Here is a 19,493-nt window from a genome sequence, read left to right as displayed (position 1 = left end):
TAGCAGACTATCATCAACATCATATCATCCTTTTTTGCTGATGTACTTCAATATACAGCTCAATGTGAGAGAAACAATATTGTGCAAGATCATTGTACAGGAATGTATCGATTGTGTGCAAGATCCTTAGTCTTGCAGTGTAGGTTGGAAAAATTGGCGTTCATCATACAGCAAAATGGGGCGGCAGGGTAGCCTAGTGGTTAGAGCGTTGGACTAGTAACCGGAAGGTTGCGAGTTCAAACCCCCGAGCTGACAAGGTACAAATCTGTCGTTCTGCCCCTGAACAGGCAGGGAACTGAACTGAACTGAACTGTTCCCAGGCCGTCATTGAAAATAAGAATTTGTTCTTAACTGACTTGCCTGGCTAAATAAAGGTAAAATAAAAAATAAATAAAAATGAAGAATTTATATAAGGATTTATTTATTCAACATATATATATATTTTTTGGTCGACTTGTTAGAAGCACATAACTTGCCATCACAGACCAGTGAACAGACAGAAACAAGTGTACACCCTTCACAAACAACGCCTTCGGGTGATTGGACGAGACGGTGGGGTAAAAAATTATCCGGTGTAAAGAACGGTGCCCCTGTTAATTACAGTAAAATGGCGCTGTCGTCTGCAGGAGGAACAAAGAAGAAAGTTTGCTATTATTATGATGGTAAGATGTATTGTTATGTAGCTTAGTGTGTGTGTGTCTTGTCTGCAATATTATTGATTGTATCGGCGAAGGATTTGGTGCTCGATAAAAAAAATATATATATTTTTGTTGTTGATCCACGTTGAAGTGCCGTAGGTGAGTTAGCTGCTAGCATGCTAACGTTACTGTAGCCGCAGAGTGGTTAGCTCGCTAGCTAAGTTAGTCAGCCTGGTTACCCTGGTTAGGAATACGTTTTTTTTGGTTAGCTAGCCAAAGCAACTTGAATGGTCGTTTTTATTATTTTTTTTCCCAAATGAGCTAAATTGCCGATATCTAGCTTGCTAGCAAGTTGATGCTTTTTTAAAATTTGCGACAACTAGCCTAATAACGAAGAGATGGTTAGGAACTCAGTGTCTGAATCACAAATTGCCTCTTCATATGTATCTACACCATCTGTTTAGTAAAGTGGGGTTATCATGTAGCTAGCGGTGTTGTATAGGTAGGTGTGTGTGTGTGTGTGTGTGTGTGAGGGGGGTTGAGCCTGTAGATTCAGATCACTTTTCAGAGGCTGCCCATTTGATTACTGTTATAATTTGTGTTTCGTGCTGTGTAGCTACCAGGCTTGCATGTGTGATTCAGGCGTGATAGTGCTATAGCCCGGAACAAAAGCCGGCACTTTAAATCGACCGCTAAGAGCCTTGGAGAGACCGTAATAGAAATCCCAGAGTCGACCAGGTGAAGAGTCGGTCGGTCGGTGTCTTTTATTGACCCTGTAAGTCGCTCTGGATAAACGCATAAAGCTAAAATGACAAATGTTAAACAGTTACATACCTTATCTCTGGGGCTAGGTGGAAGGACATGTGGTTTTTTGTTGTTTCAGTAGTTTGTCTAAACCTCATATTTCCTCTCCCCAGGCGACGTTGGTAATTATTACTATGGCCAGGGTCATCCCATGAAACCCCACAGGATCCGTATGACCCACAACCTCCTGCTCAACTATGGACTGTACAGGAAGATGGAGATATATGTAAGCACAGCAGCTACAGGGGGTTTATACACAAAAAAATACAAACTTCCTATTAGTGATGCACACATTAAAAAATAATCCTAATCATCAAATAAGCCAAAGCGTTCCTTTTCAGAACGTGGCCAAGAGATGGGTCTATAGAGGATGACGCAGCGGTCTAAGGCACTGCTTCTCAGTGCTAGAGGCGTCACTACAGACCCTGGTTCGATTCCAGGCTGTATCATAACCGGTCGTGATTGGGAGTCCCATAGGGCGGTGCACAATTGGCCCAGCGCTGTTAGGGTTTGGCCGGGATAGGCAGTTATTGTAAATAAGAATTTTGTTCATAACTGACTTGTTTAGTTAAATAAAAAAACATGATATAAATACATTGTATAGGACTGAAGCTGACACGAGTGGACTCCTAATTCTTCAACCCACTTCTACACTACAGGTCCAAAGTAACTTTCTGTATAGTTGAGATGTTCCAAAGTCCTACAGACTTATAAAGACCTAGATGGATAGTTGTGGACAATACGTTTTCTGACCTTCCATATATTTTGGGTTATTGATAATATCAGATGAGATTTAGGTGACCGTTTTAGCTACCAGGAAATGGTGGTGTTTTTCCACCTTTTTTTAAACGGACTTTTTTTCTGCCCTTTTGATTTCCTCTGACCTCCTAGAGACCCCACAAGGCCAGTGGAGAGGAGATGACCAAGTACCACAGTGACGACTACATAAAGTTCCTGCGTACCATCCGGCCAGACAACATGTCAGAGCACAGCAAACAGATGCAGAGATGTGAGTAGCAGACAGTGTTTCCCCCTAGCATTGTTTAGGTGGGGCGCCCTATGTGTTATTTAAAGGGATAGTTCACCCCAAAACCAAAGGTTGACATAGGTTTTCATATGGGCTAATGTTGAGCTGACTTTAGACTGTACTTCACACTCACATCTGTTTAGGTAGTGCTTTAATGCTTTGGAACAAATGTGCAGGATTCAATCGCACATCTCAAATGAATGCCTTCTATCCTTGCTGTTCTCTTAACAGTTAATGTGGGAGAGGACTGCCCAGTGTTTGACGGCCTGTTTGAGTTCTGTCAGCTCTCAACGGGAGGCTCTGTCGGTAAGTCTCATCTCCTCTCTCGCTTGTCTCGCTCCTTGTTGACTGTCTCTGTCCTCTCTCTCTCTCCTTGTTGACTGTCTCTGTCCTCTCTCTCTCTCCTTGTTGCCTGTCTCTGTCCTCTCTCGCGCTCCTTGTTGCCTGTCTCTGTCCTCTCTCGCGCTCCTTGTTGCCTGTCTCTGTCCTCTCTCGCGCTCCTTGTTGCCTGTCTCTGTCCTCTCTCGCGCTCCTTATTGACTGTCTCTGTCCTCTCTCTGTGTGTGTGTAGCGGGGGCAGTGAAGCTGAACAAGCAGCAGACGGACATCGCCATCAACTGGGCCGGAGGACTCCATCATGCCAAGAAGTCTGAGGCCTCTGGGTTCTGCTACGTCAACGACATAGTCCTCGCCATCCTGGAGCTGCTCAAGTAAGAGCCCTGTGTGGTCACCTCACCCGACCCCCGTTGGGCCACCTCCTCCTTCTCCTTTCTCTAGGACACCTGATGATTTAACCATATTGTGAAGGTTAGCGGTCAGAACCTATCGGTCTGTAATGAGTCGTCTGTCCTGTCAGGTACCACCAGAGGGTGTTGTACATAGACATCGACATTCACCATGGAGACGGGGTGGAAGAGGCTTTCTTCACCACAGACCGGGTCATGACGGTGTCCTTCCACAAGTATGGAGAATACTTCCCTGGTACCGGAGACCTGAGGGTGAGTGTGTGTGTGCTGGGGGCGGGGGGGGGGGGGGGGGGGGGGTCGGGTCAGAAATAAGCACAGTAGATTTCAGTGTGTTCCTCTGTGTGTTGTATTGTCTGCCTATATTTGAGTCGTTTCTGTACTCCAGAATGTACAATAAGGTGTGTGTGTGTGTGTGTGTGTGTGTAGGACATTGGAGCAGGGAAGGGGAAGTACTATGCTGTAAACTACCCTCTCAGAGACGGCATCGACGATGAGTCTTACGAAGCCATCTTCAAACCTGTAAGTCTCCTGCTGCAAGGAATTCCGTGTTTTGGTTCCAAACACACAAGGTAACTTTTTGTTGTTGTTATAATCAATGTGCGTGTGTGTTGCTAGGTGATGGCTAAAGTGATGGAGATGTTCCAACCCAGTGCAGTCGTGTTACAGTGTGGAGCCGACTCTCTCTCAGGAGACAGACTGGGCTGTTTCAACCTCACCATCAAAGGTAACACATTTTACTCAACAGTTTGTGTTTTCAGGTGACGTGTGGCGTTACAGTAAGAGTATGGAATAATGTAGTTTTAACCTTTAAGTCTCATTAATGATCCTGCTCTAACGGTGTTGGTATTGATGTGTAGGCTTGTTTAGTATACTGTCTGTCTGCCAGGCAGGCGTTCTGTCTGCCAGGCGTTCTAGAACCAATCATGCCAGACGTTCTGTCGGTCTGCCAGGCGTTCTGTCGGTCTGCCAGGCGTTCTAGAACCAATCATGCCAGACGTTCTGTCGGTCTGCCAGGCGTTCTGTCGGTCTGCCTGCCAGCCAGGCGTTCTGTCGGTCTGCCTGCCAGCCAGGCGTTCTGTCGGTCTGCCTGCCAGCCAGGCGTTCTGTCGGTCTGCCTGCCAGCCAGGCGTTCTGTCGGTCTGCCTGCCAGCCAGGCGTTCTGTCGGTCTGCCTGCCAGCCAGGCGTTCTGTCGGTCTGCCTGCCAGCCAGGCGTTCTGTCGGCCTGCCTGCCAGCCAGGCGTTCTGTCGGCCTGCCTGCCAGCCAGGCGTTCTGTCGGCCTGCCTGCCAGCCAGGCGTTCTGTCGGCAGACCTGCGCCACATGCATGTAAAGACACATTTCCATTTCAGAAGAATGGACAATAAAGTGTTGGAACGTTGAAAATCTGACGCTGTGTTTCAGGTCATGCTAAGTGTGTTGAACCCCTGACGCTGTGTTTCAGGTCATGCTAAGTGTGTTGGACCCCTGACGCTGTGTTTCAGGTCATGCTAAGTGTGTTGGACCCCTGACGCTGTGTTTCAGGTCATGCTAAGTGTGTTGGACCCCTGACGCTGTGTTTCAGGTCATGCTAAGTGTGTTGAACCCCTGACGCTGTGTTTCAGGTCATGCTAAGTGTGTTGGACTCCTGACGCTGTGTTTCAGGTCATGCTAAGTGTGTTGGACCCCTGACGCTGTGTTTCAGGTCATGCTAAGTGTGTTGGACCCCTGACGCTGTGTTTCAGGTCATGCTAAGTGTGTTGAGTACATGAAGAGTTTCAACCTGCCTCTGTTGATGTTGGGAGGTGGAGGTTATACCATCCGTAACGTGGCCCGCTGCTGGACCTACGAGACCGCTGTGGCGCTGGACAGCATTATACCGAACGGTACACACACACACAGGATTATACCTAACGGTACACACACACACAGGATTATACCGAACGGTACACACACACACACACACACAGGATTATACCGAACGGTACACACACACACACAGCATTATACCGAACGGTACACACACACACACACACACACAGCATTATACCGAACGGTACACACACACACAGCATTATACCGAACGGTACACACACACACACACAAACAGCATTATACCGAACGGTACACACACACACACAGCATTATACCGAACGGTACACACACACACACAGCATTATACCAAACGGTACACACACACACAGCATTATACCAAACGGTACACACACACACAGCATTATACCGAACGGTACACACACACACACAGCATTATACCGAACGGTACACACACACACAGCATTATACCTAACGGTACACACACACACACACACACACACAGCATTATACCTAACGGTACACACACACACACACACACACACACATTATACCTAACGGTACACACACACACACACACACACACACACACACACACACACACACACACACACACACACAGCATTATACCTAACGGTGTACACACACACACACACACACACACAGCATTATACCTACCGGTGTACACACACACACACACACACACACACACACAGCATTATACCTAACTGTACACACACACACACACACAGCATTATACCTAACGGTACACACACACACACACACAGCATTATACCTAACGGTACACACACACACACACAGCATTATACCGAACGGTACACACACACACAGCATTATACCGAACGGTACACACACACACAGCATTATACCGAACGGTACAGACACACACACACAGCATTATACCGAACGGTACACACACACACAGCATTATACCTAACGGTACACACACACACACACACACACACACAGCATTATACCTAACGGTACACACACACACACACACAGCATTATACCGAACGGTACAGACACACACACACAGCATTATACCGAACGGTACACACACACACAGCATTATACCTAACGGTACACACACACACAGCATTATACCTAACGGTACACACACACACAGCATTATACCTAACGGTACACACACACACACACACACACACACACACAGCATTATACCTAACGGTACACACACACACACACACAGCATTATACCTAACGGTACACACACACACACACAGCATTATACCTAACGGTACACACACACAGCATTATACCTAACGGTATACACACACACACACACACACACACACACACACACACACACACACACACAGCATTATACCTAACGATACACACACACACACAGCATTATACCTAACTGTACACACACACACAGACATCCCGTTCTACCATTAAGCATCAGAGTAAGATCTCAGTCTCTCTGCTTCACGTTTGACTTTATAATGATGTCTCGGTCTCTCGTCCAATCAGAGCTGCCTTACAACGACTACTTTGAGTACTTTGGTCCTGACTTCAAGCTCCACATCAGCCCGTCTAACATGACCAACCAGAACACCAATGATTACCTGGAGAAGATCAAGTAAGTTACACAGACAGCCACTGCGCTCTCGCACAGCAACACAGCAGGGTTTCTGTTGGGGAAAATGTGGTGCCGAGCACGATTTATGGTGTCTACTACACACATCACATATTTAAATGACGGTTATTTATCTTGACAGAAGATGCAATGGCTCACGTCCTTCTCACTGATTTCCGACGCTACAATAACTGTCCACATTTAGGTTACTTTTCCTCGGGCAACAAGACAATCACTTAGGCCTAATCTACTATTCCCCTATAGTACCGAAGTTGACCTAGTCTATTGGTCAGCTTGTCGTTCTGTGTGAAATAAATGGCCTACTCCAAACACACTGGGACGATAGATCCCAAATCACACAACCAGTGTAAAAAATAAACTATGGAATCATGAAGTAACCAAAAAAGTGTTAAAGAAATCAAAATATATTTGAGATTCTTCAAAAGTAGCCACCCTTTGCCTTGACAGCTTGGCATTCTCTCAACCAGCTTCATGAGGTAGTCACCTGGAATGCATTTCAATTAGCAGGTGTGCCTTGGTAAAAGTTAATTTGTGGAATTTCTTTCCTTATTGAGTTGTGTTGTGACAAGGTAGGGGTGGTATACAGAGGATAGCCCTATTTGGTAAAATATTCTGTCACAGCTGATTGGCTCAGACGCATTAAGGAAAGAAATTCCACAAATTAACTTTTACCAAGGCACACCTGTTAATTGAAATGCATTCCAGGTGACTGACTACCTCATGAAGCTGATTGAGAGAATGCACTTTGAAGAAACTCAAACCTAAAATATTTTGATTTAACTTTTTTTTTATTACTATTTGATGTATTCACTTATGGGGCGGCAGGGTAGCCTAGTGGTTAGAGTGTAGAGGAGGTAGGGTAGCCTAGTGGTTAGAGTGTAGAGGAGGTAGGGTAGCCTAGTGGTTAGAGTGTAGAGGAGGTAGGGTAGCCTAGTGGTTAGAGTGTAGAGGAGGTAGGGTAGCCTAGTGGTTAGAGTGTAGAGGAGGTAGGGTAGCCTAGTGGTTAGAGTGTAGGGTAGCCTAGTGGTTAGAGTGTAGAGGAGGTAGGGTAGCCTAGTGGTTAGAGGCAGGGTAGCCTAGTGGTTAGAGTGTAGAGGAGGTAGGGTAGCCTAGTGGTTAGAGTGTAGAGGAGGTAGGGTAGCCTAGTGGTTAGAGTGTAGAGGAGGTAGGGTAGCCTAGTGGTTAGAGTGTAGAGGAGGTAGGGTAGCCTAGTGGTTAGAGTGTAGAGGAGGTAGGGTAGCCTAGTGGTTAGAGTGTAGAGGAGGTAGGGTAGCCTAGTGGTTAGAGTGTAGAGGAGGTAGGGTAGCCTAGTGGTTAGAGTGTAGAGGAGGTAGGGTAGCCTAGTGGTTAGAGTGTAGAGGAGGTAGGGTAGCCTAGTGGTTAGAGGCAGGGTAGCCTAGTGGTTAGAGGCAGGGTAGCCTAGTGGTTAGAGTGTAGAGGAGGTAGGGTAGCCTAGTGGTTAGAGTGTAGAGGAGGTAGGGTAGCCTAGTGGTTAGAGTGTAGAGGAGGTAGGGTAGCCTAGTGGTTAGAGGCAGGGTAGCCTAGTGGTTAGAGTGTAGAGGAGGCAGGGTAGCCTAGTGGTTAGAGGCAGGGTAGCCTAGTGGTTAGAGTGTAGAGGAGGCAGGGTAGCCTAGTGGTTAGAGTGTAGGGGCGGCAGGGTAGCCTAGTGGTTAGAGGCAGGGTAGCCTAGTGGTTAGAGTGTAGAGGAGGTAGGGTAGCCTAGTGGTTAGAGTGTAGAGGAGGTAGGGTAGCCTAGTGGTTAGAGTGTAGAGGAGGTAGGGTAGCCTAGTGGTTAGAGTGTAGGGGCGGCAGGGTAGCCTAGTGGTTAGAGGCAGGGTAGCCTAGTGGTTAGAGTGTAGAGGAGGTAGGGTAGCCTAGTGGTTAGAGTGTAGGGGCGGCAGGGTAGCCTAGTGGTTAGAGGCAGGGTAGCCTAGTGGTTAGAGTGTAGAGGAGGTAGGGTAGCCTAGTGGTTAGAGTGTAGGGGCAGCAGGGTAGCCTAGTGGTTAGAGGCAGGGTAGCCTAGTGGTTAGAGGCAGGGTAGCCTAGTGGTTAGAGGCAGGGTAGCCTAGTGGTTAGAGGCAGGGTAGCCTAGTGGTTAGAGGCAGGGTAGCCTAGTGGTTAGAGTGTAGAGGAGGCAGGGTAGCCTAGTGGTTAGAGTGTAGAGGAGGTAGGGTAGCCTAGTGGTTAGAGTGTAGGGGCGGCAGGGTAGCCTAGTGGTTAGAGGCAGGGTAGCCTAGTGGTTAGAGTGTAGAGGAGGCAGGGTAGCCTAGTGGTTAGAGTGCAGAGGAGGTAGGGTAGCCTAGTGGTTAGAGTGTAGGGGCGGCAGGGTAGCCTAGTGGTTAGAGGCAGGGTAGCCTAGTGGTTAGAGTGTAGAGGAGGTAGGGTAGCCTAGTGGTTAGAGTGTAGAGGAGGTAGGGTAGCCTAGTGGTTAGAGTGTAGAGGAGGTAGGGTAGCCTAGTGGTTAGAGTGTAGAGGAGGTAGGGTAGCCTAGTGGTTAGAGTGTAGGGGCGGCAGGGTAGCCTAGTGGTTAGAGGCAGGGTAGCCTAGTGGTTAGAGTGTAGAGGAGGTAGGGTAGCCTAGTGGTTAGAGTGTAGGGGCGGCAGGGTAGCCTAGTGGTTAGAGGCAGGGTAGCCTAGTGGTTAGAGTGTAGAGGAGGCAGGGTAGCCTAGTGGTTAGAGTGTAGAGGAGGTAGGGTAGCCTAGTGGTTAGAGTGTAGGGGCGGCAGGGTAGCCTAGTGGTTAGAGTGTAGAGGAGGTAGGGTAGCCTAGTGGTTAGAGTGTAGAGGAGGCAGGGTAGCCTAGTGGTTAGAGTGTAGAGGAGGCAGGGTAGCCTAGTGGTTAGAGTGTAGGGGCGGCAGGGTAGCCTAGTGGTTAGAGGCAGGGTAGCCTAGTGGTTAGAGTGTAGAGGAGGTAGGGTAGCCTAGTGGTTAGAGTGTAGAGGAGGCAGGGTAGCCTAGTGGTTAGAGTGTAGAGGAGGCAGGGTAGCCTAGTGGTTAGAGGCAGGGTAGCCTAGTGGTTAGAGTGTAGAGGAGGCAGGGTAGCCTAGTGGTTAGAGTGTAGAGGAGGTAGGGTAGCCTAGTGGTTAGAGTGTAGAGGAGGTAGGGTAGCCTAGTGGTTAGAGTGTAGAGGAGGTAGGGTAGCCTAGTGGTTAGAGTGTAGGGGCGGCAGGGTAGCCTAGTGGTTAGAGGCAGGGTAGCCTAGTGGTTAGAGTGTAGAGGAGGTAGGGTAGCCTAGTGGTTAGAGTGTAGGGGCGGCAGGGTAGCCTAGTGGTTAGAGGCAGGGTAGCCTAGTGGTTAGAGTGTAGAGGAGGTAGGGTAGCCTAGTGGTTAGAGTGTAGGGGCAGCAGGGTAGCCTAGTGGTTAGAGGCAGGGTAGCCTAGTGGTTAGAGGCAGGGTAGCCTAGTGGTTAGAGGCAGGGTAGCCTAGTGGTTAGAGGCAGGGTAGCCTAGTGGTTAGAGTGTAGAGGAGGCAGGGTAGCCTAGTGGTTAGAGTGTAGAGGAGGTAGGGTAGCCTAGTGGTTAGAGTGTAGGGGCGGCAGGGTAGCCTAGTGGTTAGAGGCAGGGTAGCCTAGTGGTTAGAGTGTAGAGGAGGCAGGGTAGCCTAGTGGTTAGAGTGTAGAGGAGGTAGGGTAGCCTAGTGGTTAGAGGCAGGGTAGCCTAGTGGTTAGAGTGTAGAGGAGGTAGGGTAGCCTAGTTGTTAGAGGCAGGGTAGCCTAGTAGTTAGAGTGTAGAGGAGGTAGGGTAGCCTAGTGGTTAGAGTGTAGAGGAGGTAGGGTAGCCTAGTGGTTAGAGTGTAGAGGAGGTAGGGTAGCCTAGTGGTTAGAGTGTAGGGGCGGCAGGGTAGCCTAGTGGTTAGAGGCAGGGTAGCCTAGTGGTTAGAGTGTAGAGGAGGTAGGGTAGCCTAGTGGTTAGAGTGTAGAGGAGGTAGGGTAGCCTAGTGGTTAGAGTGTAGGGGCGGCAGGGTAGCCTAGTGGTTAGAGGCAGGGTAGCCTAGTGGTTAGAGTGTAGAGGAGGCAGGGTAGCCTAGTGGTTAGAGTGTAGAGGAGGTAGGGTAGCCTAGTGGTTAGAGTGTAGGGGCGGCAGGGTAGCCTAGTGGTTAGAGGCAGGGTAGCCTAGTGGTTAGAGTGTAGAGGAGGTAGGGTAGCCTAGTGGTTAGAGTGTAGAGGAGGTAGGGTAGCCTAGTGGTTAGAGTGTAGGGGCGGCAGGGTAGCCTAGTGGTTAGAGGCAGGGTAGCCTAGTGGTTAGAGTGTAGGGGCGGTAGGGTATTCTAGTGGTTAGAGGCAGGGTAGCCTAGTGGTTAGAGTGTAGAGGAGGTAGGGTAGCCTAGTGGTTAGAGGCAGGGTAGCCTAGTGGTTAGAGTGTAGAGGAGGTAGGGTAGCCTAGTGGTTAGAGGCAGGGTAGCCTAGTGGTTAGAGGCAGGGTAGCCTAGTGGTTAGAGGCAGGGTAGCCTAGTGGTTAGAGGCAGGGTAGCCTAGTGGTTAGAGTGTAGGGGCGGCAGGGTAGCCTAGTGGTTAGAGGCAGGGTAGCCTAGTGGTTAGAGTGTAGGGGCGGCAGGGTAGCCTAGTGGTTAGAGGCAGGGTAGCCTAGTGGTTAGAGTGTAGGGGCGGCAGGGTAGCCTAGTGGTTAGAGGCAGGGTAGCCTAGTGGTTAGAGTGTAGGGGCGGCAGGGTAGCCTAGTGGTTAGAGGCAGGGTAGCCTAGTGGTTAGAGTGTAGGGGAGGTAGGGTAGCCTAGTGGTTAGACGCAGGGTAGCCTAGTGGTTAGAGTGTAGAGGAGGTAGGGTAGCCTAGTGGTTAGAGGCAGGGTAGCCTAGTGGTTAGAGGCAGGGTAGCCTAGTGGTTAGAGGCAGGGTAGCCTAGTGGTTAGAGGCAGGGTAGCCTAGTGGTTAGAGTGTAGGGGCGGCAGGGTAGCCTAGTGGTTAGAGGCAGGGGAGCCTAGTGGTTAGAGGCAGGGTAGCCTAGTGGTTAGAGTGTAGGGGCGGCAGGGTAGCCTAGTGGTTAGAGCGTTGGACTAGTAACCGGAAAGGTTGCAAGTTCAAACCCCCGAGCTGACAAGGTACAAATCTGTCGTTCTGCTCCTGAACAGGCAGTTAACCCACTGTTCCTAGACCAGTTAACCCACTGTTCCTAGACCAGTTAACCCACTGTTCCTAGACCGTCATTGAAAATAAGAATTTATTTAACTAGGTAAGTCAGTTAAAAAAAGTAAAATAATTCTACAATGTAGATAGTAAAAAATAAAGAAAACCCCTTGAATGAGTAGTTGTTCTATAACTTTTGACTGGTAGTGTACATACATATCTCTCCCTCCCCAGACAGAGGTTGTTTGAGAACCTGCGCATGCTGCCCCACGCCCCGGGGGTTCAGATGCAGGCCATCCCAGAAGACGCTCCACACCCGGACTCTGGAGATGAGGAGGACGAGAGCCCTGACAAACGCATCTCCAGTAAGTACACATACACACACACTAGCTCCTCCAACGAGTACTGTCTCACCGCGTGTTATGAATCTCTTATTGAACTGGGTGTGTGTTCCTGTGTAGTCTGGGCCCATGATAAGAGGATAGCCTGTGAAGAGGAGTTCTCTGACTCTGAGGATGAGGGACAGGGAGGAGGGGGAAGGAGGAACGCTGCCAACCACAAGAAGACCAAACGAGTCAAGACTGAGGAGGAGAAAGAGAAGGAGGCAGAGGAGAAGAAAGGTAAACAACTAACACACTGACTGGCCCCGGGACGCTGGACATGACGACACACTGACTGGCCCCGGGACGCTGGACATGACACCACACTGACTGGCCCCTGGACATGACTCCACACTGACTGGCCCCGGGACGCTGGACATGACTCCACACTGACTGGCCCTGGACATGACAACACACTGACTGGCCCGGGACGCTGGACATGACAACACACTGACTGGCCCTGGACATGACAACACACTGACTGGCCCTGGACATGACAACACACTGACTGGCCCTGGACATGACAACACACTGACTGGCCCTGGACATGACAACACACTGACTGGCCCCGGGACGCTGGACATGACACCACACTGACTGGCCCCTGGACATGACTCCACACTGACTGGCCCCGGGACGCTGGACATGACACCACACTGACTGGCCCCGGGACGCTGGACATGACTCCACACTGACTGGCCCTGGACATGACAACACACTGACTGGCCCGGGACGCTGGACATGACAACACACTGACTGGCCCTGGACATGACACCACACTGACTGGCCCCGGGACGCTGGACATGACACCACACTGACTGGCCCCTGGACATGACTCCACACTGACTGGCCCCGGGACGCTGGACATGACACCACACTGACTGGCCCCTGGACATGACTCCACACTGACTGGCCCCGGGACGCTGGACATGACACCACACTGACTGGCCCCTGGACATGACTCCACACTGACTGGCCCCGGGACGCTGGACATGACACCACACTGACTGGCCCCGGGACGCTGGACATGACTCCACACTGACTGGCCCTGGACATGACTCCACACTGACTGGCCCTGGACATGACAACACACTGACTGGCCCGGGACGCTGGACATGACAACACACTGACTGGCCCTGGACATGACAACACACTGACTGGCCCGGGACGCTGGACATGACACCACACTGACTGGCCCCGGGACGCTGGACATGACACCACACTGACTGGCCCCTGGACATGACTCCACACTGACTGGCCCCGGGACGCTGGACATGACACCACACTGACTGGCCCCGGGACGCTGGACATGACAACACACTGACTGGCCCTGGACATGACAACACACTGACTGGCCCGGGACGCTGGACATGACACCACACTGACTGGCCCCGGGACGCTGGACATGACACCACACTGACTGGCCCCTGGACATGACTCCACACTGACTGGCCCCGGGACGCTGGACATGACACCACACTGACTGGCCCCGGGACGCTGGACATGACTCCACACTGACTGGCCCTGGACATGACAACACACTGACTGGCCCGGGACGCTGGACATGACAACACACTGACTGGCCCTGGACATGACAACACACTGACTGGCCCGGGACGCTGGACATGACAACACACTGACTGGCCCGGGACGCTGGACATGACAACACACTGACTGGCCCTGGACATGACTCCACACTGACTGGCCCGGGACGCTGGACATGACACCACACTGACTGGCCCCGGAACACTGGACATGACACCACACTGACTGGCCCCTGGACGCTGGACAACACACTGACTGGCCCTGGACATGACAACACACTGACTGGCCCTGGACATGACTCCACACTGACATGTTCTGTTTTCCTCAGATGTGAAAGAGGAGAAAGAGACAGAGGAGAAGATGGACACAACAGGGTGAGTCGTAACCACAACACACCACTTGACTTTAAATGTAACTGATCCGGTCTAAGCCCAGTCAACTAGCGTTTGTTCATTTCACCACCAGGCCAACAGAAGAAACGAAGACATCCTGAAGTGGGATAAACAGGGGCTTCCAGTTGTGAATCTAATCAATCGAAATGGACTGTAAATTATTCTCTTAACACAGTTTTTAGTATTTCCTCAAACAGTCAAATGTTTTAGCCTGTGTCAGTGTTGAAATGCTCTTTTATTAACTCATGTCTCTGCCACCTATTTAAATGTTGTTGTTTTTTATACCATGTGTTTAGTTATGGAGCCTGAGGATCTGAAGCAGTAGGGTCCCATTTCAATAGTCTAAAAAGCCTGGTTGGGATTCAATCCAAGTTCGTGCTGTCGTGTACACTGCTCTCTAACAGACGTACGGTCGCTTCAAATCAAATGTATTTATAAAGCCCTTCGTACATCAGCTGATATCGCAAAGTGCTGTACAGAAACCCAGCCTAAAACCCCAAACAGCAAGCAATGCAGGTGTAGAAGGCACGGTGGCTAGGAAAAACTCCCTAGAAAGGCCAAAACCTAGGAAGAAACCTAGAGAGGAACCAGGCTATGTGGGGTGGCCAGTCCTCTTCTGGCTGTGCCGCGTGGAGATTATAACAGAACATGGCCAAGATGTTCAAATGTTCATAAATGACCAGCATGGTCAAATAATAATAATCGCAGGCAGAACAGTTGAAACTGGAGCGGCAGCACGGCCAGGTGGACTGGGGACAGCAAGGAGTCATCATGTCAGCTTAAGCTGATGTTGTACAGACGGTTACCGTCAGGGGGAAATGCCTTTACTGTGTTGTCGGCGGTCTAGTGCGCTGCTCTGACAGGGCTTGGATTGAATTCCTACCTTATTTCCGCTCTCTTCACCGACCCGAGGTAACTTGGTGAAAGCAAATCCCCCTGATAAGACTGAGGCCATACTGCTTTCACAGTTCTCAGATCAGTCCAGATGAAGAGTTGAAAAGGAATCCACTTCCCACTGAAAACATTCCCCGTTGAACAATAGTCACCAGCTCGAAGTTATTTTAAATCATAGATCAACTTATGTTGTGTTTTACTTCTCCCAGGGTTAGTTTCTGACTGTACGCTCCATGCTGGCTTCTCCCAGGGTTAGTTGCTGGCTTCTCCCAGGGTTAGTTTCTGACTGTACACTCCATGCTGGCTTCCTCTTCTCCCAGGGTTAGTTTCTGACTGTACGCTCCATGCTGGCTTCCTCTTCTCCCAGGGTTAGTTTCTGACTGTACGCTCCATGCTGGCTTCCTCTTCTCCCAGGGTTAGTTTCTGACTGTACGCTCCATGCTGGCTTCCTCTTCTCCCAGGGTTAGTTTCTGACTGTACGCTCCATGCTGGCTTCCTCTTCTCCCAGGGTTAGTTTCTGACTGTACGCTCCATGCTGGCTTCCCCTTCTCCCAGGGTTAGTTTGACTGTACGCTCCATGCTGGCTTCTCCCAGGGTTAGTTTCTGACTGTACGCTCCATGCTGGCTTCCTCTTCTCCCAGGGTTAGTTTCTGACTACGCTCCATGCTGGCTTCCTCTTCTCCCAGGGTTAGTTTCTGACTGTACGCTCCATGCTGGCTTCCTCTTCTCCCAGGGTTAGTTTCTGACTGTACGCTCCATGCTGGCTCCTTCCTTACCTCGTTTTATATTTCTAAAGTTGACATGTCTTTTTATTAGGTCATACAGAGGGCAGGGCTTCCCCTACTGACAGGCTGAATTTGTCGTAGTCGCCCCCCCCCACACACAATTTATTTGTATTCATTGTTGGACATAAGATGTGATTGTATGCAATGTTTTAGTCAAATTCTGTTTGCAAAAAAACAACAACCCAGTCTAGAAAGTAATTCTCCTGACTTATGACCCCTGGAACAATCCAGCTTCCCCATCAAGGAAAAACCCCAAGATCAGCATGCAGAGGCAACTTCAGCCTACACCGTTGGGGAACCGGCTCACGTTTTAAACCCCTGGTATTTTCTACTGTAAAGGTGACAGATATGGTGCTTGTTTTGGGTGTTCAGTTGTGAAATGTGCATATAACTTGTTTTTATATAGAAAAAAAATACTGTTCTCGTTGAATTCGTACTTTTTTTGTTGTTCTAAATAATGTTCTTTGAAAACGATAAAGTCATTTGGTTTAACTTGGCAGTTCATTTCCATGCAAGTATAAAACTGATGTTGCGGTGATGAGTGGCATGCCATTATTTAACTACTGATCGTTCTGTCACAATATAGCGACTCCTCCCACCTCAATGATATTCCTATTATGGTCAAACGGCAATTATAAACGGGGTGGTTCGAGCGCTGAATCCTGATTGGCTGACAGCCGTGGTATATCAGACCACCAGTTTACATTAACAATAAGGCAACTCTGGGGGTTTTATATATATCAAACCTCTTGCCTGAGTCATAGTGGGAGGTCCACAACGTAAAAGATCCCGTCTGTTTTAGTCGACCTCTGGGAGGTTTACCATCAGGCCTGTACTTCACTGGTATGGAAATCTGGTTAGTGACCATTTTCAGTGTTTTTGGTAGTCATTAAAAATGAACTAAATCAGAAGGTCTGATTAGTGCCAGATTATTGTGCATAATACAGACAAATCATGTAGCAGCTCAATTTCCATTTATTTAGGAGAATCAGTTTAAATACTCTGGAATAGTGAGGAACAAAACTCTTCCTTTATCGTTGGGCTATTTGTTGATGACCAAATTATTCTGTGGCTTCCTTTCCTCCCAACTATTTCAACATCTCCGTCTGTAGAAGTCTTCCTGAGTATAGCTGATAAGGGGATGTATTGCTGCTGGTCTTCTGTTTACGCCTCCAGCTGGGGGTCAAAGTGTAACTGTCTTCTCCTCCACTGGAATAGCTGAAGACGAGAAAGAGGTTGAGTTAATAAAACAGAAACACCGTGTTTTAGTTGTCTACAGTGAGCTGAGAAGGATCACATACAAATTATCATTAAGTATTAAAAAGACAACTCTTCTACATCATTGTTTAATGGACGTCACACTGCTTGCTGAGCGAGTATCACTTCCTGATTCAGCGCATACCAAGTCCCCAACCCAGAACCTCTGCTCTCTGGTCGTGGGAGAGAGGGCGTGTGGGGGTAGAGGGAGAGAGGGCGTGGGGGGTAGAAGGAGAGAAGGCGTGGGGGGTAGAAGGAGAGAGGGCGTGGGGGGAGAGAGGGCGTGGGGGGTAGAGGGAGAGAGGGCGTGTGGGGGTAGAGGGAGAGAGGGCGTGTGGGGGTAGAGGGAGAGAGGGTGTGGGGGGGTAGAGGGAGAGTGGGGGTAGAGGGAGAGAGGGCGTGTGGGGGTAGAGGGAGAGAGGGTGTGGGGGGGTAGAGGGAGAGTGGGGGTAGAGGGAGAGAGGGCGTGGGGGGTAGAGGGAGAGAGGGTGTGTGGGGGTAGAGGGAGAGAGGGCGTGTGGGGGTAGAGGGAGAGAGGGCGTGTGGGGGTAGAGGGAGAGAGGGCGTGGGGGGGTAGAGGGAGAGAGGGCGTGGGGGGGTAGAGGGAGAGAGGGCGTGGGGGGGTAGAGGGAGAGAGGGCGTGTGGGGGTAGAGGGAGAGAGGGCGTGTGGGGGTAGAGGGAGAGAGGGCGTGTGGGGGTAGAGGGAGAGAGGGCGTGTGGGGGTAGAGGGAGAGAGGGCGTGTGGGGGTAGAGAGAGAGAGGGCGTGGGGGGTAGAGGGAGAGAGGGCGTGGGGGGTAGAGGGAGAGAGGGCGTGGGGGGTAGAGGGAGAGAGGGCGTGTGGGGGTAGAGGGAGAGAGGGCGTGTGGGGGTAGAGGGAGAGAGGGCGTGTGGGGGTAGAGGGAGAGAGGGCGTGGGGGGTAGAGGGAGAGAGGGCGTGGGGGGGTAGAGGGAGAGAGGGCGTGGGGGGGTAGAGGGAGAGAGGGCGTGGGGGGGTAGAGGGAGAGAGGGCGTGGGGGGTAGAGGGAGAGAGGGCGTGGGGGGGTAGAGGGAGAGAGGGCGTGGGGGGGTAGAGGGAGAGAGGGCGTGGGGGGGTAGAGGGAGAGAGGGCGTGGGGGGGTAGAGGGAGAGAGGGCGTGTGGGGGTAGAGGGAGAGAGGGCGTGTGGGGGTAGAGGGAGAGAGGGCGTGTGGGGGTAGAGGGAGAGAGGGCGTGTGGGGGTAGAGGGAGAGAGGGCGTGTGGGGTAGAGGGAGAGAGGGCGTGGGGGGTAGAGGGAGAGAGGGCGTGGGGGGTAGAGGGAGAGAGGGCGTGTGGGGGTAGAGGGAGAGAGGGCGTGTGGGGGTAGAGGGAGAGAGGGCGTGGGGGGTAGAGGGAGAGAGGGCGTGGGGGGTAGAGGGAGAGAGGGCGTGGGGGGGTAGAGGGAGAGAGGGCGTGGGGGGTAGAGGGAGAGAGGGCGTGGGGGGTAGAGGGAGAGAGGGCGTGGGGGGTAGAGGGAGAGAGGGCGTGTGGGGGTAGAGGGAGAGGGCGTGGGGGGGTAGAGGGAGAGAGGGCGTGGGGGGGTAGAGGGAGAGAGGGCGTGGGGGGTAGAGGGAGAGAGGGCGTGGGGGGTAGAGGGAGAGAGGGCGTGGGGGGTAGAGGGGGCGTGTGGGGGTAGAGGGAGAGTGTGGGGGTAGAGGGAGAGAGGGCGTGGGGGGGTAGAGGGAGAGAGGGCGTGGGGGGGTAGAGGGAGAGAGGGCGTGGGGGGGTAGAGGGAGAGAGGGCGTGGGGGGTAGAGGGAGAGAGGGCGTGGGGGGGTAGAGGGAGAGAGGGCGTGGGGGGGTAGAGGGAGAGAGGGCGTGGGGGGGTAGAGGGAGAGAGGGCGTGGGGGGGTAGAGGGGGCGTGTGGGGGTAGAGGGAGAGAGGGCGTGGGGGGGTAGAGGGAGAGAGGGCGTGGGGGGGTAGAGGGAGAGAGGGCGTGGGGGGTAGAGGGAGAGAGGGCGTGGGGGGTAGAGGGAGAGAGGGCGTGGGGGGGTAGAGGGAGAGAGGGCGTGGGGGGGGTAGAGGGAGAGAGGGCGTGGGGGGTAGAAGGAGAGAGGGCGTGGGGGGGTAGAGGGAGAGAGGGCGTGGGGGGGTAGAGGGAGAGAGGGCGTGGGGGGGTAGAGGGAGAGAGGGCGTGGGGGGGTAGAGGGAGAGAGGGCGTGGGGGGGGTAGAGGGAGAGAGGGCGTGGGGGGGGTAGAGGGAGAGAGGGCGTGGGGGGGGTAGAGGGAGAGAGGGCGTGGGGGGGGTAGAGGGAGAGAGGGCGTGGGGGGGGTAGAGGGAGAGAGGGCGTGGGGGGGTAGAGGGAGAGAGGGTGTGGGGGGAGAGAGGGCGTAAGGGGAGAAACCTCCTCAGACAACTGATGGCTGTGAAACCAGATACATTCTGATCTGAAGAAATAAACAATACAGCCGAAGCTCCAGAGCCCATTAGAAGGAACAGTTGCTTTCACCTTCATCTGCAAACAGCAGTTTCTAT

At 51.6% G+C, this 19,493-nt stretch overlaps 1 protein-coding gene across 4 annotated transcripts; it reads left to right on the top strand.

Annotated features, from left to right (window-relative positions):
* Positions 1-565: 565 nt before the first annotated feature.
* Positions 566-16,881, top strand: LOC139391852 (probable histone deacetylase 1-B). 4 transcript variants are annotated; one of them, XR_011629622.1, is made up of 16 exons: positions 566-662; positions 1,556-1,668; positions 2,334-2,451; positions 2,701-2,775; positions 3,041-3,179; positions 3,326-3,467; positions 3,642-3,734; positions 3,831-3,939; positions 4,937-5,077; positions 6,546-6,654; positions 11,982-12,112; positions 12,209-12,367; positions 14,001-14,046; positions 14,138-15,172; positions 15,285-15,600; positions 15,645-16,281. XR_011629622.1 is itself a non-coding variant. In XM_071139447.1 (14 exons), the coding sequence occupies exons 1-14, from the start codon at positions 608-610 to the stop codon at positions 14,163-14,165; spliced, it is 1,458 nt and encodes a 485-aa protein (XP_070995548.1). In that variant the 5' UTR covers positions 566-607; the 3' UTR covers positions 14,166-16,881. The 4 variants fall into 4 exon arrangements, 1 of the variants encoding a protein (XP_070995548.1); XR_011629620.1 differs by having other exon boundaries at positions 15,238-16,881; XR_011629621.1 differs by having other exon boundaries at positions 14,138-15,600; positions 15,645-16,278.
* The last annotated feature ends 2,612 nt before the right edge of the window (positions 16,882-19,493 follow it).

This window comes from Oncorhynchus clarkii, chromosome 32 (assembly GCF_045791955.1).
Source record: "Oncorhynchus clarkii lewisi isolate Uvic-CL-2024 chromosome 32, UVic_Ocla_1.0, whole genome shotgun sequence".
NCBI classification, from domain to species: domain Eukaryota; kingdom Metazoa; phylum Chordata; class Actinopteri; order Salmoniformes; family Salmonidae; genus Oncorhynchus; species Oncorhynchus clarkii.
The sequence above is the reverse complement of the archived record's forward strand: the minus strand, read 5'-3'. Positions and strand labels throughout refer to the sequence as shown.

Bases quoted from the DNA above. Each gene is read 5' to 3' on its own strand.
- LOC139391852 (XM_071139447.1), top strand. From the start codon at position 608: ATGGCGCTGTCGTCTGCAGGAGGAACAAAGAAGAAAGTTTGCTATTAT. The intron at 12,113-12,208 runs GTAAGTACACAT...GTTCCTGTGTAG, and splicing joins CCCTGACAAACGCATCTCCA to TCTGGGCCCATGATAAGAGG. The intron at 14,047-14,137 runs GTGAGTCGTAAC...TTTCACCACCAG, and splicing joins GAGAAGATGGACACAACAGG to GCCAACAGAAGAAACGAAGA.